This window comes from Brassica napus, chromosome A9, assembly GCF_020379485.1.
Source record: "Brassica napus cultivar Da-Ae chromosome A9, Da-Ae, whole genome shotgun sequence".
Classification (NCBI taxonomy): Eukaryota; Viridiplantae; Streptophyta; class Magnoliopsida; order Brassicales; family Brassicaceae; genus Brassica; species Brassica napus.
Window position 1 is genome coordinate 8950828 of NC_063442.1, and position 21197 is coordinate 8972024.

At 38.1% G+C, this 21197-nt stretch overlaps 3 protein-coding genes and 1 pseudogene across 3 annotated transcripts; 1 reads left to right on the top strand and 3 right to left on the bottom strand.

Moving 5' to 3' along the window:
* Positions 1 to 366: 366 nt before the first annotated feature.
* LOC106362817 lies at positions 367 to 1992 on the bottom strand (annotated as a pseudogene).
* A 981-nt stretch (positions 1993 to 2973) lies between these two features.
* Positions 2974 to 8179, bottom strand: LOC106362818 (ATP-dependent DNA helicase PIF1-like). The gene is made up of 2 exons (XM_048739756.1): positions 5428 to 8179; positions 2974 to 5352 (listed from the first exon to the last, which is right to left on the bottom strand). Exons 1-2 carry the CDS (start codon positions 8177 to 8179, stop codon positions 5288 to 5290), a joined length of 2817 nt encoding a protein of 938 aa, XP_048595713.1. The 3' UTR covers positions 2974 to 5287.
* Positions 8180 to 9916: 1737 nt separating this feature from the next.
* Positions 9917 to 20650, bottom strand: LOC125577833. Its single transcript, XM_048739757.1, has 9 exons — positions 16039 to 20650; positions 14795 to 15068; positions 14601 to 14715; positions 14386 to 14510; positions 14219 to 14300; positions 14013 to 14124; positions 13780 to 13937; positions 13592 to 13712; positions 9917 to 13492 (listed from the first exon to the last, which is right to left on the bottom strand). Exons 1-9 carry the CDS (start codon positions 16222 to 16224, stop codon positions 13196 to 13198), a joined length of 1470 nt encoding a protein of 489 aa, XP_048595714.1. The 5' UTR covers positions 16225 to 20650; the 3' UTR covers positions 9917 to 13195.
* Positions 18325 to 21163, top strand: LOC125578032. The gene is made up of 9 exons (XM_048740303.1): positions 18325 to 18513; positions 19033 to 19306; positions 19487 to 19601; positions 19673 to 19797; positions 19967 to 20048; positions 20153 to 20264; positions 20341 to 20504; positions 20601 to 20721; positions 20822 to 21163. Exons 1-9 carry the CDS (start codon positions 18325 to 18327, stop codon positions 21161 to 21163), a joined length of 1524 nt encoding a protein of 507 aa, XP_048596260.1.
* The last annotated feature ends 34 nt before the right edge of the window (positions 21164 to 21197 follow it).

A 21197-nucleotide genomic window follows, 5' to 3' on the forward strand; every position in this document is an offset into this window, starting at 1 on the left:
GTTGTTCCCAGAGCCCACTGCGCCTGGTTGCAGTCGGTGCTGCATATACAGCCACCAAGTTTAGAGTATCCACTCCCTTCCTGATTCTGGCATGAATAAACTGATCGGAGTGTTTCACGATTTCGACATCTCCCACATCAGATTTCCACAACAACCATAGACCTCCACTCTGGCCCACCGAATCCACACGAAAATTCTGATCAAACCCTAAGTTCTTACATATGCGCCCGGCACGATCACCTCCGGCGTGGGTCTCAAAAACTGCAAGAACATCAGTGCTATATTTCTTCAATAAATAACGGATCGGACGTCGGAAATTGGGTTTATTTGCCCCCCCCCGGCAATTCCACATAAGAATCTTCATCATTAACAAACACGAAATAGTAAGAAAAGCCGGGGACAACTGTTACGCCTCCTGAGACTCCATTGTCTCCGATGGGGCCTCATGCATACCTGCATCGCTTCCCAAATTCGCATCCACCACATCCAAGATCGGGTTCGACTCCGTACCCTTATCAGCCAATTGGGGAAGAACTCCATCTACTCTAACGGGGCTATCCTGTAGAAAGAGACCACCGGCTCTCCCCAAATTATCTTGCTCGACTCTCAATCGTTTTCCATTGCTTGACAGCTCGATCCCTCCCCCGGTTGGACCAAACACGAGCCCTCTCATGGGCTTTGACTTCGGGACTGGTTTGGGCCTTGTGTTTTTGTTTTCCGGGCCTTTATATCCTCCTATTTGCTTCTTTATTATCGGTGGGTTTGCTTTGGGTCGACTCCCGTTTGAATTTCCCGCCGAAAAAATCACTCCTGATTCGCGATTCACACTCTTCGTTTGATTTTTGTGAATCTGAATATTCACATTTCCCTGAATAATCTCATTCTCCTTATTCTCATCTTGCCCAACCACTTCTTGCCTTATCTCCGGGGATTCCAAATTTTCCATCAACCTTCCAAAACTGTTCGAAACCATAATATTCGAGGTTTCCTTAATTCGAGGGATCTCCCGGAGGTTTCGGCCAGAACTCTCTCTCTGGTTCCCTGTCACCGTCTGACTTCTCGAACTTTCCCCTCTCCTACCGGAATGACGTACCAGCGTAAACCCGTCCTCCTCCTGGCGTGCTTGACCAGAGTTACCATTAGAACCTTGAGGTGCTTCCGCCGGATTGGTTCTCTGAACTCTAGGGGTCTTGTCAATGGCCGTTCGCTCTTGGATTATACTCGGACACTTATGCACCAAGTGGCCAAACATCCCACAGCTAGAACAGATTTGCGATAGACGTTCATATGATACAAAGTATCTGTCTCCGTTTATCACAATCGAGCCTTTCAAGGGTTTTCTCAGGTTCACCTCGACACAAATCCTGGCGAATCTGGCCCTTTCGAAGTTCAACGTCGTCAAATCCACTTTGACCGGTTTTCCTAGCCCCTTAGCGATACCCATCAAGATGGATTTGTGATAGAAATTGATAGGGATATTTGCCAATCGTATCCACACGGGGTCGTTACGATATCATCATTTAGGGGATCGAAGGATGGTGTCCATGCTTGAACCACAAGGTAACTCCCGAACACTCTCCAAGGCCCCCCTGCAAGCGCCGCCAAATACTCATCTTCATCTCCAAACCTGATCATAAAGTATTGTCGCGGGAGGTCCATTATTCACATCGAGCCCTTTGGCTTCCACATCTCCCGAAGCTTCCGGGTTAATACCGCAATGGGAGTAACTCGCCCTAGAACTTTCACAATCATGCAGTGTTTCCACAGCCCGTTCATGGCTTCTAGCACCTCTTGTTCAATCGTGATCACCGGTTCCCCCTCTTCTCCATTCGGAAGTTCCAGCCTGACTCTTTCTGAAACAAAAGCCTCGTCAATCAACTCCTCCGGATTTGGCATCCCTCCGGCGCTCGAGCCCGTAACCTTCCTCACCCACGAGCCCGACATGTCCGGTGGATCCCCCGGAGGACGTCCTTGCTCCACGAAATCATCCATGGCCGTATCGTGCTCGCCGCCCCCCAAAACCCTAAAAACGCCCTTTTCGCTCTCCATCTGCATTTGCGGGATAGTTATGACTGGTTAATTACCAAATACAACAACGGTTAAATAATAAATTAATAATAATTATATTTTATATAATTATAAAATATCAAAAATCATAATATTATAATAAATATAAAAATTATTTTATTTTAGAAAATAATTATAGAAATATTTTTTATTTTAAAATTTTATAATTTCAATTTTATAATATTTTTATAATTCCAATTTAAATTTTTTTATTTTTATATTTGTATTTATATATATATATATATATATATATATATATATTTTAAATTATATCATCCCGCAACCGCAAACGCAAGAAGAAACCAGCTTTTGAATTTATAAAGTTTATAGCGGTTTGAAGCGGTTTAGAGCGGTTTGAGTGATTGTTGAAAAACATCAACAACCGCTACCAACCGCAAAAGCTGCGTTTGCGGATGGTAGCGGGGAAACCAATCATACCCTAAACGTGCATGTGTAGACACGTCGTATGATACTGATGGAAGTGTACACATCTTTACATTACTAAGGGTCTGACTGGTTCAAACGTTTGCGGATGCGGGTGATTGCGGTTTCTTGCGGTTTTTAGAGATTTATATGACTCGTTCTGTGGTTAGAAATTGTTGCGTTTGTAGGATATTTACAACTGGTTAACTATCAAATACAACAGCGGTTAAATAATAAATTAATAATATTTACATTTTGTATAATTATAAAAATGTCAAAAATCTTAATATTATAATAAATATAAAAACTATATTTAAAAAGTATAGTTTTAAATTTTTTTAAAATTATAGAATATATTTTTATTTTTAAATTTTATAATATTAATTAAAATATAATAGATATATTTTAGTATTTTTATAATTCCAATTAAAATTTGTATTGAATATTTTTATTTTATTTATATTATTAAAAAAAGGAAAAAAATTATCTTCCCGTAACCGTCCGCAAACCGAAAACGCTAGTTGAAACCAACTTTTGAATTTATGAGATTTGAAGCGGTTTAGAGCAGTTTGAGTGATTATTGCAAAACGCCAACAACCGTTACCAACCGTAAAAGCTGCGTTTGCGGATGGTAGCGGAAAAACCAGTCACACCCTAATTTATAAGATTAGTCTGAAGAAAATAAGACTAATAGAGTAATAGTAATATTTATGTACTCGGAACTAATTGGTAAACGTTCGAGAAGACATGATACAATAGAAAGCTACATAAATGTAAACTTTATTTTAAAACAAAAAAAAACTTTTAAACAACTTTTTTTTCAAATAAATAAACACATGATAATAATAAATGTAAATAATTATCTTTTTTTTTATCAACAAATAATTATCATTAAAAAGCCACTGTACTACTTATTTCAACTAGGGCCGGCGTCCGCGCTGCGCGCGGATTACATGTTTAATAAAAATCAGGTGAATTAAAATTGTTTTGTTTTTGGTTTCTGAAAGGATAAGTTAAGTTTTGTTTTTTTAGACAGGGTAGAAGTTCAGTGCTATTTTTTTTTATTAAAAAAAACAACTGTAAGAATGAATAATAAATAGTTTTGAGGAATTCGATACTTGAATGAGAAAATAATCTTTGTGTGTGACAATTTAATTAATGAAGGAAGTTGTAACGTAAATGTTTTAAAAGTAGACTGGTGGCGTTTGCTATGAGGCTTAGGATAGCAGTTTATTCCTCTTTTGGAAGCGCTGGATGATTTCAATTTCGTTGTTAAAGTAGAAGCGCGTTCCAGGTGTTGCTGTGAGTGATAGTTTTCCTGAAAAAGGTGAAATATTTGTTAGCATTTTGTTTTTTGTGAAGTTTATGTTTAGTTTATTACCTTCATGTATCCGTGGAATGATACTTGTGATGATTGCGACATGGTTTTTCCTTGTTGATATGCCATTTAACTCCCTAAAATTAGACGCCTCCTTGTCCCATAAAGTTAGACGTACCAAATTTGATCTACAAATAATTATTGTATTAGATTTTGTTTAGTTGTAAACCAATTATTACTTTATTAAAAGTTTGTACCTGTCTAAACGCAATCCAATGATGATTTTTGAATCTGTGTAGTGGTTATATAAATCACTACCTTGGATGAGGCAAATGCGGCCGACAACATCTGTAGGAATAATTTGGTTGTTTTTAAAAAAAGTAGGATTTATTTTTAATGTGAGAGAGTTTTTGTGGTTTTTTTTTACCTGGTAGGAAGCCGGTTTCACTTGCTGAGCTGAACAACTGGGTGTAGCGTTGGGGGTGGAATATGTATGAAGGGATCGGTGGAATGTTTTCTTGAATCAGTGTAATAGTTGTTGTTTCTTTGATATTGATTATGTATGGTTGATCGGTAAGCCTGTAACGTTGGTTATTGGGGAGGAGATTAAAATAACTAATGTGATAAATTTTCCCTTCCTCGAAGCGTTGGTACATTGTGTCAGACGTAGAAGTAGGCACCCTCCCCTCCATTTTTTGTTCCTGTTGAGTGGTTAGAAGCAATTATTTGAAATATAGTTGGAATAATTGAAAATATGAAATTTAGACAAACCTGGATGTCAAGACAGATGAAAGTTGTTCCTAGGAAAGCATCTTTATTTTTGTGATTTGTGATGGGCCAGACCCTAAGGATCCTAACGATTATTGGATGAGGTCTGAGGGTGTTGCTCCAGTTGCTTTGATCTTGTGCTGGATGTGCTGCATAGATAAGGATGAGAATTATTTTTTTTTGATCAATTTTTTTTAAATTTTTTTGAAGTGAACATAGTTAGGGTGTGTTTTTTTTTTTAAGTATTGTCATGGTTTTTAAAAAATTTTAAGTAGGCCGGGCAATAATTATAGGTGGTAGTAGTAAATTAGTTTGGTGTGTTTGAAAGTGTAATTTAGTTATTTTTAGTAATTTACAGGGACTATGTGAAATGAGGAGGTTTTGTTATCTTGGACGTACTAATTTAGTTCGCACATTGTTATAGAAAACAATTTAAATTAAAATTGTCTGAAATAATAGAAAATGCAAAAGAAAATAGTTCGACAGTTGAAATAAGTAATTCTCTGAAGGAAATAGTAATTGGTAGGTAACGAAAAAGAAATAAAATAAGATAAGCCGTAGACGATGGCTTGTAGGGTTATTGTGGATGGTCTTGTAGGGCGGCCACTTTCTATTGCGGGCGGACCTATAGATTAAAACAATTTTGTTAGCACAGGTTCATTATTGGGTTTGAAGAGTTTCAGACCGGAAGACTTACTGGTAGCTTGCATCTTATGGTAAAGGAAGTTGTTGAAGATTCTGGGAATCCTGCTCTGGGTGATCATCGGATCGTGATTCTGGAGTAGAGAGAGAAATGAGGTGAGTATTTATGGATGATGTTGCGAACTGGGTTGCAAATAATATTTGATTACCTGGTAAACAGTTGTATATTTCTTTGTAGACAATGTTTTTGACCCTTCCTATCTTTTGATCCTTTCCTTGTATAATTTTGAGGCCTGACTTGGTAGTAACTCGGGAAAGACCAACATAGAGCTGCCCATGGGTGAAAACGGGCTTGGGCAAATACAGTACGACACCTTTCAAACTCTGACCCTGACTTTTGTTAATTGTCATTGCGTAACATAGCCTGATCGGAAATTGCCGCCTTTCTAGAGTGAACGGATGTTTAGTTACTGATTCCGATAGTATGATTCTTGGAAGGTCCACTTTATGTCCAATATGGGAGCCTGTAACTATTTCACCTCTAATAACACGCTCACCTAGGTAAGTGACAATCAGACGTGTTCCGTTGCATAACCCCTTCTTCTGATTTAAATTCCTTAGGAGCATGAAAGGGGCACCCACTTTCAATGTAAGCTTATGTGCAGGCAGGCCTGGAAAGCTCAGTGAGTTTAAATACTCTACTGGGTACAATGTCTCGTTGTTCGCAGAGTCGGTGTCTATTATACCGAAGCTATCGGAACTGAGATATTCCTTTGAAACACCGTCAGCTTCAGATATCATGTATTCATTGATCTCATCCACCGTTTCGTTCCTTGGTGTGAGGATAGCCCTTTCTGTATAGTCTTGTTTGGTTCCTTTCCACTGGTCAGTTCTCCCGTAAGTAGCTTCTAGAATTTGTTTGAGAGGATCTGAGCTGACCTCCTCGACCAACGTTCGGTCAATAGAAATGAGCTGATCTTCTTCATCTTCATCAAATTCATTGACCTCAGTAGGTAGGGGGTTCCCATCGCCAACTCTTAGGACGTAGTTGGAGAATTCTTTCTCATCTTCGCTGAGGCGCATATTCTTCTGGAGGGTGAATTTGTGGCATGATTCCCATAAATATGAATGACTTATGGAGGCAGAGACAATTTCAGCTCTGGTGCCTTGTGGGATGACTGGTAAGATCTGTCTGAAATCACCTCCTAGAAGAACAGTTTTTCCGCCGAATGGGAGAGTTTTGGCTTTGGGATCATGTAAAGAAAGAATATCTCTTAAGGATTTATCGAGGGCTTCGAAAGCATGCCTGTGTGTCATAGGTGCCTCATCCCATATGATTAGAGCTGCCTTTTCTATTAACTCTGCGAGCATAGTTCCAGGTGTAATGTGGCAGGTGGATGTGGCCTTTAGATCGATTGGGATATTGAAACGGGAGTGGGCAGTCCTGCCGCCTGGTAGTAGTAGGGCTGCTATTCCAGATGAAGCAACGGGAAGGACTATCTTTTTCTCTGACCGTAGTCTCGAAATGATTGTCTGGTATAAAAATGTTTTGCCTGTGCCCCCAGCCCCATAGACAAAAAATAGCTTCCCGTAGTCTTCTTGAGTCGACTCGATAATAGCCTGATAGACGTCCAATTGTTCACGGTTGAGCAACGTGTACTGGGTGTCATGTCTACTCTTCTCCTCGGCGACATTATACTGTAGCTCTTGCTGCCACAAAGTATTACCTAGCTCTTTAAGTAGGAGAGGATCAGGAGTAGGCATTCCTGGAAAATCCGTAAGGGTGTGTTCTTGGTTCCGCAAAGCCTTCTCGAGTTCAAGTAATGTATACAGCTCGAGCTTAGCATCATCTATTTCTAGCTGCGGGTGTTTGAATTCCTTACGTTTCTTGTAGAGGATGTCCTCACTCAGGGTTTTCCAGCACTTATCCCACAATTCCTTAGGGTTAGCAACATGACAGTAGATAAGCAACGTGACAAACATTTCTCTTAACTGAGAAGGTGTACCCCATGTGTTGAGTTCGGCCATACTTTCGTGCCATTCAGCATCGTTAGCGAGAAGACCTCGTGCGCAGCAGGTGCTTTTGAAATCGGGGTATGTGACACCGTTGAAAGTTCTAAGCTCTGTGTAACTTCTCGGGCCCTTCACTTTGTTTATTAGTATCCTCAAATAGTATCGATCCCCTGAAGCGGGATGTACAGTAACAACCCGACCAATTGAAGTTCCTCTCTTTCTCTCTGACCAGACTTTTGAGCTATTGTTCCATGTGAAGAACTCAGGAATCTGGACATACGTTAAGGTGCGGGCGAATGCGGATGTTCTGCATAGAACCATCCACTCGGTGAACATAGTCTTTTCGATGCCTGGCTTCTGTATAACTCTTCCTAGGTTATCCGTATCTTTGATAGTGATATTATGTTCACCTTCCAGATGGACAACCAACTTCATGACGGATGGTTGGCGTTTATGTATAGAATAAGCGAAAGTCCTCCACATGGATTCGCAAGCGGATAAGTATCGACAGTCCTGATACTCTTTTATCTCATTCCTTGCCTTCTTGACCTTTTCCTTGCCTTTCTCGGATGTCTGGGGGTCGCTTCCATTCTCGGATGGCGGTGGGTCGGGGCCTTTCTCAACCAGAACTGTCGCCCTGTCGACTCCTTTTGTGATGTATTTGAAAAGGTATTTGATAGCGGATGTCCGATTGCACCATTCCACGTTTATATGAGCTGCATACTTCTTCAGGATTTCTATGTTATAAGGGATGACAGAAGCATTGTCTAGAAGAATTCCATCCTTTAAAACATTCGCATTTTCGTTCTTCCGGCGACGATATATTATGTACCCAGACTTATCAATTGATGTAGACTCAGTAAAGGGGCGGGGAAATTTCTTCGCACATACATGATTCTCCATACATGGTGATTGAGGTCTATCGAGTCCACATGGCCCATGGATCATGTGCTTTGCAACCAATTCATAGGCTTCGGGGTCTTTCTGCTTGTCCGGAAGCTCCGCCGAAATAATCTTGTCGATTTCTTCTGGGCTGGGTGTCCTAGAGTGGTCTCCAAACCACAACAAAATATGTGCGTGGGGAAGACCTCTTTTTTGGAACTCAATCCTATGAAGAGCTGGTATAAAAAGAGTTTAATTATTTATATGAAGATTAATGTGAATTAAATTTTCCAATTAAAGAGAATACCTGCTGTGTATGGGGCGAAGAATGTACCCTTCTTAAAATCATCTAGCAGCTGGTCTAGTTTCATTTTGAAAACTCGACACTCAATGTCTGGTCTGTCATTCGGGCTATCACCACCGTATGCTGCTAGATGGTCTTTTATCTCCTTCCAATTTGGGTTTGCCGTCATTGTGATGAATAAATCTGGATTCCCAAACTGTCTGCATATCGCCATTGCGTCATGATATTTCTCAATCAGATAACGGGGCCCACCAGTAAAACTCGGTGGTAGAATAAACCTCTTACCAACCGTCCTTGCATCGGTGTCACCTTTTCCGACTGCATCACAAACATTACTGTATAATTCAGCCCTTAGAACGTCTTGATTGAGCCTATGCCATCGAAGACGATCTTCCTCGATTGAAGAATATACATCGACCACATATTGGTGGAGGAGGCGCCCAGACTTAATGAGTGTCATTCCTTCTTTTAACCGAGTTTGTATTTGAGAGGCATAAAATTGCCGTATACTGACAAATTTTCTTGTCCTCGAGCTTCCTTCCTCTAAATGCAACGGAATTTCGGTATTGAAACCATACTCACCATAAGGAAACAGAAGTGGGTACTGGAGGCTCATGTAGAGTGGATGATCATCTCGTATCTCTGTCAAATTAGTTGACTGAAACTTGACGACTATATCTCTCTCACATATAGTGTCTGACATTTCGCCGACAATTAGTCCAACAACCTCAGATGATTGGGGTAAGTCATATTGTTTGCCTTTCCCTTTATCAGATATGAGACTGATTGTAAAATCTTCTTCAGAGTTTGCCTCGTAACGATCTCGAACCCTCCTAAAAACTTTTGCAAGGCAATTGTTGGTATCCACCATTTCGATTAGGACTTTTAATGTTGCTTCGGTTGCTTTTCCTTCAGAGGTTGTTTGGCCCAAAGCTTCCAACCGATTCTTAACTTCGTTTGCCGTATCAAAAATATAGAGCTGCAGGTACTTGGGTGGTAAACCTGGCTTAGGAATGAGGGATCCGATACGGTGGTAAGTTTGCCCTTGAATACGGAATGTAAATGGCCCCCTCCCGAAAACAACACTGTAATCTATATTCGCCCCAATAGATGTAAAAGCTAGGAGGGCATTGTAGACTCGGATGGTCTCGCGAAATTGTTTACATTGCAGTAGCTTTTCTAACACGGGTGGAGGTTGTCTCATAGGCGGAAGCTTTATCTGTCCTTGGTTGCAACAAATGGTGAAGCGTAACTCCTTCGTTCTAGGGTCTCTTCCGGTGCTCTCGGATTGCCAGACCAAAGCACCACACGATGGACATTCTAAAATTGGGTTGTTTGTTGCTTCAGAGGAGGATGACGCATCTGAAGGGGCTGTAAAATTTAAATAGTCGAGACACGACTATTAGATGATTAATAATTATTGGGAATAAGTGGCAACTCCCTTATCAGGTAAGTGGTTAGTTGACCCATGAATTTTTTTTTTTTTTTTTGTGTTCAACAGATTTCTCTAAACGATTCCTTAATTAAAAAGAATTTGTACCTATCTTCATATTTAAATCACAGGAAAAATGTTTCATTAGAAAATAGGCATGTAAATATATTCATTGGGTAACCTAATTTGAAACTTATTGGTAAGAATCAAGAGGTCAGTATTGGGGATCGAAGTTTAAAATTATGTAAATTAATTGATAAATATCAATAGGTGGGAAATCAATATTTAAAATAATTTGTTAAACTATTGTCAAAGCGTCACAATTTACAATATATATATATATATTTTTTTTTTTGTAACTTCAAATATGAGAACATGTTATTGTAAAATAATGGTTTAAGATAATTTGTTTGATTTTTTTAAATAAATATTAAGGGTATTAGACAAAGTATGTAAGAGACATGAGAGACATAGGAGACTCCATGACTCTTGATGATATTTTGGTGATTTTCCTTGTGGGGTCAATTTTTGTGACCAAAAGTCGAAAATATTCTATATATGAGAATTGTCCACTTTAATTTACTTTAGTTGTGCTGGAGGTTTAATAGGTAAACATATAATGTATCTAAAGTAGGAAAATATGTACCTTTTCCTTTAGCTCTGCCGATTCGATGATTTCGTGCGGGCGTAGCTGCGCTGGGTCCTATTAAAAAAACTTGTTGTTGGTTACTCCACATAATTTATTTATTTTATTGTGAAGTTGTAGTTGTATTATTTTATGGTTACCTTCTATCCTTCTTGATGTACGTTTCGATAGTAATATTGCCCTTCGCATGGCACGGGCATTTGTTCTTGCCACTGCATGTATTCACATTTAAATTATGTGTTAATAATGAGATGGTATATTTAACAAAAAGGCAAATGTTATCATTTTGAATCTTGTACCGTATAACGCGCAAATGTCGCAGCCACCTATAGAGGGTAAAATGTTTACCCATAAAAGCATTGTTAGTAAAATATTTGTGTCAACTTAGCATAATCACAAACCATCATAAATATATTAATATAGAATTTGTTTTTTTGTGTGATATAGCTGGATAACTCACAGTCAAAGTATTGTGGGGCAAAATGTTGTGGCATCATTCCTGCAGCTGGAGCTGTTCGGGAAGAATAACAATAAATAGATGAAATCATAAAAGTTGGACCAAGTAGTCGAGACATGTCGCTATTATGTTTGGGGTTTTAATAAGTAAATTATATAGAACATTGATGAATTGAGTGTTTAAATTTTGTACAAACCTTTTACTTTGTTTCGTACTCCTAGCGGCCGTCCACGTTTACGCTTCGTTGTGTTTGAACTTGATGACTCTGATATTGGTGAGAAGATTATATTAAAATATTAAGTTATGATTATAAAGAGTACACAATATATTAAATAATTGTATTACGTACAGAACTTGATAAATTAATAGGATGTAAATTAGAATTATAAAACTAAAAACATCTTCTACGTAATAGGAAAATCTACATTTGCAAACACTTATAAACATCTTCTAGGAATTATAATACTAATAATTTTAGGAGTAATGTCAACATGTGTTAAAATAGTTATTTATTATTCATTAAAATTTAGTATTGTTCGAATAATAAGTTCTGATGATGTGTTATTTTGAAAATTAAAAAAATAAATAAAATTTTTTGTTGTAGGATTTCTGTTGTCAGTCTGAAAATATTTAGTTATTTACTTTTTAAATATTTCACTTCAAGACATCACCTTCATTATTGTTTATTTTTAAAGACTACGAAATTAGCAAAATAACTCTGCTATATTTTGTTCTGTAAGACAATATTTTTTTGCTCGAACAACACGTTTTTATAATAATACATCTACCAAAAATCAATACACTAAAACAACTTCGAGCTGATTAAAGCATTCGAAGATTATTTGGGAATATTTACTGACCTATATTCAAAGAGAGTAAATATTAACATCTTAGATCTAAATTCAAAGATTATTTGGTGAAAAAGTTTATTGACGTTTGGGCAAAAGGTGATAACCATTCGCATTTATATCATGATACACTCAATTATATATAAAAATACAAAGCCTTTATTTTGAGGTACACCGTAACATCATTTCATGGAGACTTGTAAAAATATCATTATAAAGAAAAAATTTAAAAACAATTCTTGTCAATTTGAAAACAGACAGACTATCTTGAAGCTTAAGTAGGAATTAATAACGTTTGTTAATGTTTAAAAGGTAAAAATGATATAGCAACAGTAACAATAATACACCATTTGTTTCAACCTCTATATTATATCTTAACAATAATACATTTTATTTGACAAAATCTAGCTAGCCTCGAGACCTATATGCTGTAAAGAAAATCCTTTGGTTATTATTAGAGATTTGGATTAAAGTATTAATTAAATATATCAATAATAATAAGGTCTTAATTCAAAAATGAATTTATAAATTCAAAATACCTCCTAGAAGTGGAGGATCTTTGGAGGTTGTTTTGCCCATGGTGTTGAGGGAACTGTTCCTTTAACAAAAAGAAGAATATCAAAACAAATAATCTTTGCACTTTCTAATCATCTCCTCATAAAAAAAAAATCACTTACGCGGATTACTTTTTGAAGATGAAGAACTTCCACGGTTTGATAGAAATGAATCTGCTTAGTGGGTCGTGAATTTTTGCAAAGTAAGGGGAGATGGACTTGTGTTTTTGAGATTAGAATAGTTGATGTTATTTTGACTAAGCGCCTAAACGAATCAAATAATTAAGCGCTTAAACGAATATCTCATATGTTAAATGTCGACATTGATTTAACTTAATGGCAGAATATATGAAATTAAATTCTTAATAAATGCAATAGATACTATTTGACTCATAACTGACATTCAAAATATGACCATACGTATATGAAATGTCAGCTAAAATTACAGTTGTCCTAATTTGATTAAAATGTAGACCACGTAGAAGAATAATATAACAATTGAGTATGGGCATTAAACAATCCATGATCCATGCATGCATTTGGTTCTTACGAACGTGTACGTATGAAAAATGCATGCTGACCAAACAACTCAAAAAAGTTAGGAATGAAAATCAAACCACTTTAATATGATAATGTTGATCATTCTTAAACTTCATAACGAAGTTGTGAATAAAATCCAAACAACTCAAATAAGAAAACCAAACCAACTCCAATACTAAACTGTCTCAGCAAGAAGCAAAAACAAACTGTTTAAAGAGAGATAAGTAGACTGTTATTAGAGAATCATCCTGACTGGGCAGTCTGTACCAGCCACTGATGGAGTACCAGTTCTGCATGTGATCTAGCCACTACGCTTGGTACGCTTTGCTTCCTTCTGGTCGTCAATAGCTGAAGGACCACCACCACTACTCTCAGCCAACTCTGTGTTTGCCACTTCAGTTACTGGTGGCGTCTGGAGTGGGGGATTCTTTGGTGGTAACTCTGCTGCTGAGATGATCTTGGTAGCTGTGAAAGACAGTTTGGTAGAAGTGAAGTTGTAGTCAGTCACCTTGATCCTGAATTTCTTTGTCTGGCCTATTGTATCAATGAAACACTGTGGAACGGGAACTTCAAGCTCAGCCGCAACTCCACCATTTTCCTAATATAACAGAACACAATCATCAACTTCGAAGACGTTATGATTAAAATAAGTGTCAAGACTATAGAAATTAACATTAATCATTAGAACAACCATTACCTGAACATAAGCGTCGATCAACTCTGTTGCTTTCCTGCCTGTGAGATCCTTCCCAGCATCTCCGAGAATGATGAACGTGCATTGCTCATCATTATCATAGACAGACAGCTCCACCCGATAGCTGGTTAAAACCAAATGCTTAGTATACACATTGTCGCTTGAAAACATATTTGAGGAGAGTAACTTACTTGGCTACTGCAGTAGCATCTTCATTCCTGCATTTTGGACAAACCAACGTTGTAGGCCCACGGTTTAACTTGGTCTGGCAATCTTTGCAAGCAATGTAGTACCACTCAGTGCCAAGCTTGACATCATCAATTGTGGCAATGCAGTCAAAGTAGGCAACCTGAAATCACATCCTAAGGATTGTTAGCAACTATATTGAGAAAAGCGTGTGATTGTAATGACCTAATGGGATTACCTGAGCAGGCTGATGCTTGAGGAAGGCGGCAATCTCACCTATGGTGAGAGTCTCAGCTTTGACAACCTCAACAGGGTTGACCAAAGAAGTTATAGAAGGGTTCGTGGCCAACCTTGCAAAGAATTCCAAAACAGGAGATTATCAAAGCTGTTAAACACTTAATAGTCTAAGGTATAGAGTGTTTATAAAAAAAAAAAATAACTAACCACGCCAAGTATTCCTTCGTGTGGTCAACCTCTTCATCCAAAAACACTCTTGAAGAGGACATTGAACTTAGGCACAATTTCCCTGTCCATATAGAAACAGTTAGTGGTAGGTTTATCAAAATGGGTGTGAGTCATGAGGAATTCGTATTTTGAGTGTGAGAGATTACCACCGAGCCTCTTAGGATTCACCGTTGTGACCAATAGAACAGTTGGAGTGACTGCACTTCCGTCAAACTTGAGGCGGAAACTTTCAGCGGCCTCATCCCATAGATAGACGTTCATCACTGGACCGCTGCATTTAACAAATAATTGATTTTTAATTTATGAAAGAGCATAAATTAGGAAATGAAATTTCTATATTGGTAGAACTACAATAGCTTACTCTTTAAGCTGCAGATGGACCATCACTTTCCGAGAAGCTGAGTCATCATTGGTGCACAAAACAGGACGCTCATGGAGAGCCTGGCCATCAACCAGCTTAAGGTGGCCAACCACATCTACAACAAACAGTTACACGTCAATCAAAGTTAATCGATAGTAATGGTTGAACATGTTAACAAAATATTTAAACCGTACCGTGAAGATCGCCTCTGAGATCGCAGTTGGCTTCAAATTCTGTGAAGGAACGGACCCTGAACCGCTGTCTCAAGATGCCTTCAATGTCTTTTTCATCCTTCGACAGGGCAGAAGCGTGTGAGATGCAAATGACCAGCCTCTGATCAGCAACATGGTACATCACCTTGTTGTTGGATGCATAGTAGTTTGTCAGCGTGTAGATGCTCCCACGCTGGAGCTCTTTCTCATACTGGTTGCGACGGTTCTGACCGATGAACCCCTGAGCCAAAGTACCCTACAGAAAATAGATACAATATCAAGTCAGAGTGATTAAGATTTAAAGCGTCTAAAGCAACAGAGCAAATCTCCAGTTCAAACGAATCAATCAATTTTTTTCCCAAAAAAAAAGATCTAAGTTTTTATTTCTTCAACCAACTTGTTTTACGTATAAGCTAAACATAGTATTTTTCAGAGTGATTAAGATTTAAAGCGTCTAAAGCAACAGAGCAAATCTCCAGTTCAAACGAATCAATCAATTTTTTTCCCAAAAAAAAAGATCTAAGTTTTTATTTCTTCAACCAACTTGTTTTACGTATAAGCTAAACATAGTATTTTTCAGAGTGATTAAGATTTTAAGCGTCTAAAGCAACAGAGCAAATCTCCAGTTCAAACGAATCAATCAATTTTTTTCCAAAAAAAAAAATCTAAGTTTTTATTTCTTCAACCAAGTTGTTTTACGTATCAATGAAGTTGTTATTTTAATCTAGCACTCTAATGAATCGAAGATACGCTAATACAGTTCAAACGAATCAAGCAATTTTTTTTCCCACAAAAAAAAACTCAAAGTTTCTATTTGTTCAACCAAGTTGTTTTACGTATCAATGAAGTTGTTATTTTAATCTATCCCTCTAATGAATCGAAGAAACCCTAATACAGTTCAAACGAAGCAATCAAATTTTTTCCCAAAAAAAAAAGATCAAAGTTTTTATTTCTTCAACCAATTTGTTTTACGTATCAATGAAGTTGTTATTTTAAAAAGATTGAAGATTTTAATTTTAATCAGTCAAGTTTCTTACGAATAAATTAATTTTTTATAAACAACCTAGTAAAACGATTCAATAATTTTTTCACCAAAAATAGATCAAGTTTTTTTTTTTAACAAACGTGTGTTCAACGAATCAATCAAGTTTATATTTTAATCAATCAACGTTTTGTTTAACATCTCAACCAAATGGACGCTAATCTAATTAAAAAAGAAGCCTTACCTCCGCATCGATCATCAGCATCTCGATCCCAAGAATGATCCCTGGTCCTCCTTTGACATTCTTCCGAGCATCCCAGAAATGAAGAAGACGAAACTGCAGGGTCGAATCGCCGGGTCCGGGTGAAACTTGTCGGAAGAGGAGGGGAGGAGAAGATTCGCCCGTGCGGATTGCGGTCTCTTTCGACATGATTAGGGTATTTTGCTAACGATCTGAGGTAAGAGATTTGAAGGGATGATATGAGGTAAGGGAGATCAGTATAAATAGGAAGATAGATTTAAGGCAGAGGGGATGTGGAAAGCCCGTCATGATATTGATTGGAGGCTTTAATGGAGAACATTGAAGTTCAAGCCTTTTCATCGGAGGCGTTTTGCGGGGAGATTTGGGGGAGATGAAGAGAATCGCCATGCGCGTAAGAGAAATGGGGGAGACGGGGTTAGGGTTAACTGCGAGGATGAGAGTGCTTAAGCCTTCGTAAACGGGTAATGGAATGGGCTTGGGAATTTTTTTAATCTGGCCCAACAGCAAAAAGACGGACACACTGCCTACAAAATGGAACAACAGAGAACTTTTAGATCCAAAGCTAATATGATGATAACAATCGTTTCTAACAACTAAAGGACACCAAACACATAACTAAGGGATAGGCAAAGACCCAGATTCAAAGCATCCAACTTTCTAGAGCTATATCAATAACTAACATTAGGCATGAAGAAACCAAGCAAATTACAGTATAATTCGAGCAGATTGATCCACGAAAGTGGGCTTTTCATGAATCAAAAGAGATAAGCTATACTTACTCAGATCACGAGCAGATGCAACGAACTGGAGATCTACGGAATCTGTATAGAATCAGCGAAAGATTGACACCGGAAGCAAAAAGTCGAGAGAAAGGTCGCGTGAGAATCTGATTTGGGAATTTAGGGTTTATGAGAGAGGATTAGATTATAACCGGTTGAATTTGTTCGGCCCGGTTTAACTCAAATTGAATCTCAATTATGTTTCGGTTTACAAAGATAGATACGCGTATATGCCAAAGCAAGTTGCAAGGCACGTGCTGGTAAACGGCGAGGATAATATTGTAGGATAAAAGCCTGTTAACGGGCTGGACTGAATTAACGATTTTCGCAAACGAAACCGGTTAACGGGCTGGGCTGCATAAACGATTTCCTGGTATGGGTTGCCAGTGACGTGGCCAAACGATTGGTCTGGAATTTTTTGCCTATGTGGCACTTTTTAAAAGCTCCAAAATTAGTCCCTATTATATAGTGGGATTATTTGAGTTTGATTCCAACGGTTATATTTTCTACAGAAGATAAATATACTGAGCAAAAAATTTGTGCACTGTCGATAAAAGGTACACTTTTATTGACAGTCCTTTTACTGTCAGTGATAAATTAATGTTCTAATCACATAAAACCCACTGTAATATTTATGTTTCACACACAGTCACAGATGACAGATACACATTATATATATATATATGTAGATAAGAAGATGACAATAATAAAAGCTTTATCTGAAAGCATTGTCTATATGTGAAACGATCTGCAAATTTCCATTGTCTCTTTCATTCTCACGTCCCTCTCCATCTTTCTCATTTCGCTTATTTATTTTTCAGAAAAAGTAATTTAATTGTATATTATTATTAAAAACAAAAAATACAGTATATCACTAAGAAAAATGTCTGATGATATAAAAAAGATCTATTTTAATTGGTCTTTTGACTAATAATTTATAAAAGTTTATTCATTCATTCAATCTTCTTCCTCTTCCCCCTTTCCTCCATAACTAATATAAAGCCTCTTTAATGACGAAAGGACCCATCTCCAAGAACAAACAGTAATCTAACAATACTAAAAGCAGTATATAGAGAGCATACAGAGTGCCACGTCAGATTTTTTATTCAAACCAATCAGAAGCGTTTTATGTGACACATCATCCCGGGCTCGCGGTGTGGGTTTCTGAGAAGTGTTGTGGGCTTCATCGAAGTGTTGTGGGCTAAACCGTAGCGTTCTGGGCTTCACAGAGTTTTGTGTTGTTTGTGTCGTTTTGATGAAACCTCGAAGAATCCATCGGTGAAACGAGATTCTCAGCGCCTCTCCCTCTTCGTCTTCTCGGATCGAAGAGCAGAGAAACCGCGATTTAATCGAGCCACTTCTACACAATCAATACCTCCATAATGATTTCGTTTCACCTCCCCCTTTTCATCCTCATCCTCCTTCTTTATATACTGATCTTCTTTATTTCGTATCATCCAAAACCCTAGAATCACTCAAATCTCGATCCATGGCGATGAAACGAAATGGGAAGTCTCTTGCCTCCTCCGGCTCCGATGAAGAGGTCATGTTCTTCAAGGATGTCTCTCTGGGTCCACACGAGACTCAGCTACGCTTCCGGCTAATCCATTTCTGGGAGGCTCGGAACCCGGTGAAGAAAACACTGATTGGCCTCGAAATGCTCCTCATCGACGAACAGGTGCGTCGATTATTCTAAAAAAAGTTTCCAGTTTGTCAGATCTATGTTTCTGGGAATTTTAAGCTAGCGTTTATTTTAGACGTTTTCTTCTAGGCTTGGTTAATAGTTAAAGTAGTGTTTGTTTTGTATCTGTTTTACTTCGGGTTTTATTCTTTCTGAGGTTTCATTCTGATTCTCATTTCACGGTTTGTAATTTTTTTGTTCCGACATCAGGGAACTGTTAGCTTTGTATCTGTTTTACTACTTCGGGTTTTATTCTTTCTGAGGTTTCATTCTGATTCTCATTTCACGGTTTGTAATTTTTTTTCCGACATCATGAAACTGTTAGCTTTGTATCTGTTTTACTACTTCGGGTTTCACTCTTTTTGAGGTTTTTTTCTGATTATCATTTTTTGGTTTGTAATTTTTCCGACATCAGGGAACTGTTAGTTTTGTATAGGTTTTACTTCCGGTTTCGTTATTTTCTGAGGTTTCATTCTGATTCTCATTTCATGGTTTGTATTTTTTTCCCGACATCAGGGAACTGTTATTCAAGGATTCATCCCACCGGGACGAATTAAGAAGTACTTGCCTGATATGAAACGTGGATCAGTTTACAAACTCATCAACTTTTACGGGTCGAAAAACAAACCGGTTTATCGCGTTGCTGATCATGTCGCAACCGTGTCTTTCACATGGAACTCTGAAATGTCGGTTCTTCACGAGATTCCCATCTCTTTTGGTGAAGACCGTTTCAGGTTTCATTCATACGAAGATTTTGAAGCCAACTGTGATCTCAAAGGTGACCTCTACGGTAAGCATATTGGTTTTACAAATCATCTCTCAGTTTCATTGCTTTGTATGTAGTTTGTTAGTCTATCCTCCTGTTTAGGTAAAGAAATCTAGAATTTTAGGGTTAAATAAGTAGTTGAAATATTTGGTTTATAGAGTTTTATTAGTCTTCTAACTTACTCTTTTCATGAAAATGTTATAGATGTTGTTGGTCACATGAAACTGGTCGATGGACAGACTCTTCTTGCACGTCCCAGCCTTGACGATGTGAAGATTGCTACCGCTCGGCACATTATGATTCATGTGCAGTCACATGAGTAAGTGTGTTCTTTATTCCAAGTAATCATCTCTCAGTAGTTCTTAAATCCCTATGAGTTTATTTTTGCAGTGGACCTGTGATGAAGCTCTACCTTTGGGACCAGGCTGCAGCAGACTTCTGCAAGAAATTCAACTCCAGTAAAAGCATTCCCACAGTGCTTTTGGTCACAACTGTTAACACCAAGCGTCTCGGAGGTAATTATTTAGCTTTTTAGACTCATTTTTTGAGTGATAATTGTGACATGTCTCTTAAGTGGTCAGCAACTTATTAACCATTCTAGCTTATTTACCATTCGTAAAATGTTTTTCTTCTTTATCATTAGCTTCTAAGTTTCACACAATCCTTTTTAATGGCGATGAACAGGTACCCTTGCCCTGGCTTCTATGTCCTCCACACGGGTGTTCATGGACTATGATGTCCAACCAACCAGGGATTATTTCTCTTGGTATGTATCCCCGTCTTCATCATCTATTCTATACAGTTTATCTGAAGCGTACACTTACACTTATAGGAGTGAATGACTAAACACTGCTTTACGTTTTGTTTCAGGCTGAGCTCCAACCCCGAGATTGCTAATCAGGTTATCGCAGACGTCATCACTAAGCGTGAGACACTGACTATAGCAGATATATTCTCATACATGACTCAAGAATCTGCAAAGGTAAAAGTAAAGCTATATTACTTTCTCATTTTGAAACGCTACTATATTTTAATCACATGATTATAAACTGATGCAGGATGCCTTTTTTGAGTGCACGGCTACAATTGATGATGTTGTGCATGGCTCTTCTTGGTACTATATTGCATGCAGTGAGTGCCATTCTAAGGCTACCAAGGGCCCATCTTCGTTGATTTGTACAAACACAAAATGTGAGAAGGTTAACACAGTTGGCATTCCACAGTATGTTTTCTCTCCCTAATATTGAATTCTTCTTTCACTGGTATTAGTTTTTGGTTATTACATTCGTGACGTTATTTTCTAATTCTAACACAACAGGTACCGTGCAAAGATTTCGGTTTATGACAAGACCGAACAAGCTTTTTTTGTCCTCCTTGGAGATGCTGGGCGTGAGTTGACTGGGAGGCACGCATCCGAGTTGGTTAACAGCTACTTTGAGGTAACTGAGCATCAGTTTGTAGTCTCAAATGATTTTTTCCTTTTTTTTGTTGATATTCACTCAAGTCATTTGAACTGACATTATTATACTTGAACGTAAGGTTAATAAAAGCGAAGGAGCTGACCATGTGGTGCCTGTCCCGGAAGCTCTAATCAGCACCATCGGACAGACACATAAGTTCTGTGTGAAAGTTACAGACCACAACTTCTCAGGCAATACCCGAGCCATAACTGTCACCAAGATCCTCCCTCTAGACACACCACCACCCACAGAAGCCTCAGTTGGAAATGACATTGCAACAACCTCCGAGGAAGCATTGCAGTCTGGAAACGATGTCTGCGAACATCCCAAAAGCCGTGGAGATTCTCTAGATGAGGAGAGCAAGAGGACGTGTACCAGGACTGATCCAGAGACAGCTAAACGCCCAAGATGTGAGAATTAGAGCTTGAGTTCATTGGTTTTTGAGTGTTTGCTTT